The 1,693-nt window shown below is 44.7% G+C and overlaps 1 protein-coding gene across 1 annotated transcript; it reads right to left on the reverse strand.

The window, feature by feature from the left end:
- Positions 1-218: 218 nt before the first annotated feature.
- Positions 219-1,410, reverse strand: LOC118407265 (tubulin alpha-3 chain-like). The gene is made up of 2 exons (XM_035807722.1): positions 1,298-1,410; positions 219-458 (listed from the first exon to the last, which is right to left on the reverse strand). The coding sequence occupies exons 1-2, from the start codon at positions 1,298-1,300 to the stop codon at positions 219-221; spliced, it is 243 nt and encodes an 80-aa protein (XP_035663615.1). The 5' UTR covers positions 1,301-1,410.
- Between the last annotated feature and the right edge of the window lie 283 nt (positions 1,411-1,693).

The raw sequence follows: 1,693 nt of genomic DNA on the forward strand, positions 1-1,693 counted from the left end.
AGGCGCGTCGCCCGTACTGGCACCTACAGGGAGCGAATCCGCAGCCCCATGGCACATAAAGTTTTGCCTGCACGTAAAGTTCTACGGCGTGTCTGCGTGCTCTAATATCCGTCGGATTCCATAAGAGTTCGTACGGAGGCGGTACTAATACCACTTACGGATCCCAAAAGATCCCACGTAGACAGCACGCATTTGCACGTACGGCGGGTTGTGCTTAACTAAGTTAAGGCCTTACCGACTACGGTGGGCTCCAGATCCACGAAGACGGCGCGGGGAACGTGCTTGCCGGCGCCGGTCTCGCTGAAGAACGTGTTGAAGGAGTCGTCCCCGCCGCCGATGGTCTTGTCGCTCGGCATCTGGCCATCAGGCTGGATACCGTGCTCCAAGCAGTACAGCTCCCAGCAGGCGTTACCGATCTGACACCCGGCTTGGCCCACATGGACGGAGATACACTCACGCTGGAAAAGAGGAAAGAAAGAGAAAGAGGAAAGAAAGAGAGAGAAAGAGAGATAGAGAGACAGACAGAAAGAGAGAAAGAAAGAAAGAAACAAAAAGAAAGGAAGGAAGAAAGAGAAAGAAGAAAGAAAGAAACAGAATTAAAAAGTTAAAGTAGTTCACTGACGAAGGATAGTGGATACTATCCGAAACGTCTGACCGTTTCTAAAACCATATCCAGTTGCTTGAGTAACTACGTTTTGACATATCTTATTACCTGGATGTCTTACCTTCATCGACGTAACAAAGTTAAGGTATGCAGTCAGTCTAATGCAACTTTCTTACCCAATTTAACGATTTCGATGTTCTTTGTTGAATAACTGTAGTCCTCAATTGACCGACAGATGACAAAATAGAAAGCCCAAGAAAAGGTAAAAAAACGCGTCAAAAACAGCCAGAGTTGAACCTCTGCTTGGAGAGTAGAGCAACCGAGTCTGTGTTCTTCAATTTCGTCATACCACCTTTCCACTAGGACGGCGCTCTCACCGCGCTCTCTCTGCGACCTAAAATTTAACATATCGCTCAACGAATTGTATAGAAACAAGTCTTTTTACACTTTCTGTGATTTGTTGTCTTCTAAGTCACACGTTTACGGTTTGTATGCTTTATCCAGTGTGAAATCAAAGATTCCATATCCTATGCAGGTCGCAGTAAGAGCGAGAGCGCAGCGCGGTCGCCGTCAAGTGGAAAGAAGCTACCACAAAGAGCAACACGAAATTCGAAAACACTGAAACAGTCGCTGCCATTATTATGTATATATAATGTAACGTTCAATAGAAGAATGTATACACTATACACTTACCATGGTTGATTTTTGTTGAATGAACAGGGATCAGAGCCGAGAAACACAGCAAAATTTTAAACAATCCGATCACTTTTGAATGCGATGAATCTCAAGCAACGAATATGAAGCATCTCTGTGGCCATACTGTTATATATCAATGTTATTCTCAGTTACCAAGGTTATGCGCAATGTCGAGATGCTCAACGATGGTTGGCTGAGATGTATCACGTGACATTACGTCATTTTACGTTGCCGGAGTAGGTAAACTTGTGTCGTTTGAGGGGAATTCTGATTGGCTAGTGTGAGACGTTAGAAGCCTTGCGGTTGGAAGATATGTAACTAGGTAATAAATTCGTTTTACAGCTCAACAACGGGCTTCGTGCGCATCAACTGTGTTTCTAAGACGCAATAAAA

The sequence above is a fragment of the Branchiostoma floridae genome, unplaced genomic scaffold (assembly GCF_000003815.2).
Source record: "Branchiostoma floridae strain S238N-H82 unplaced genomic scaffold, Bfl_VNyyK Sc7u5tJ_1120, whole genome shotgun sequence".
NCBI classification, from domain to species: Eukaryota; Metazoa; Chordata; class Leptocardii; order Amphioxiformes; family Branchiostomatidae; genus Branchiostoma; species Branchiostoma floridae.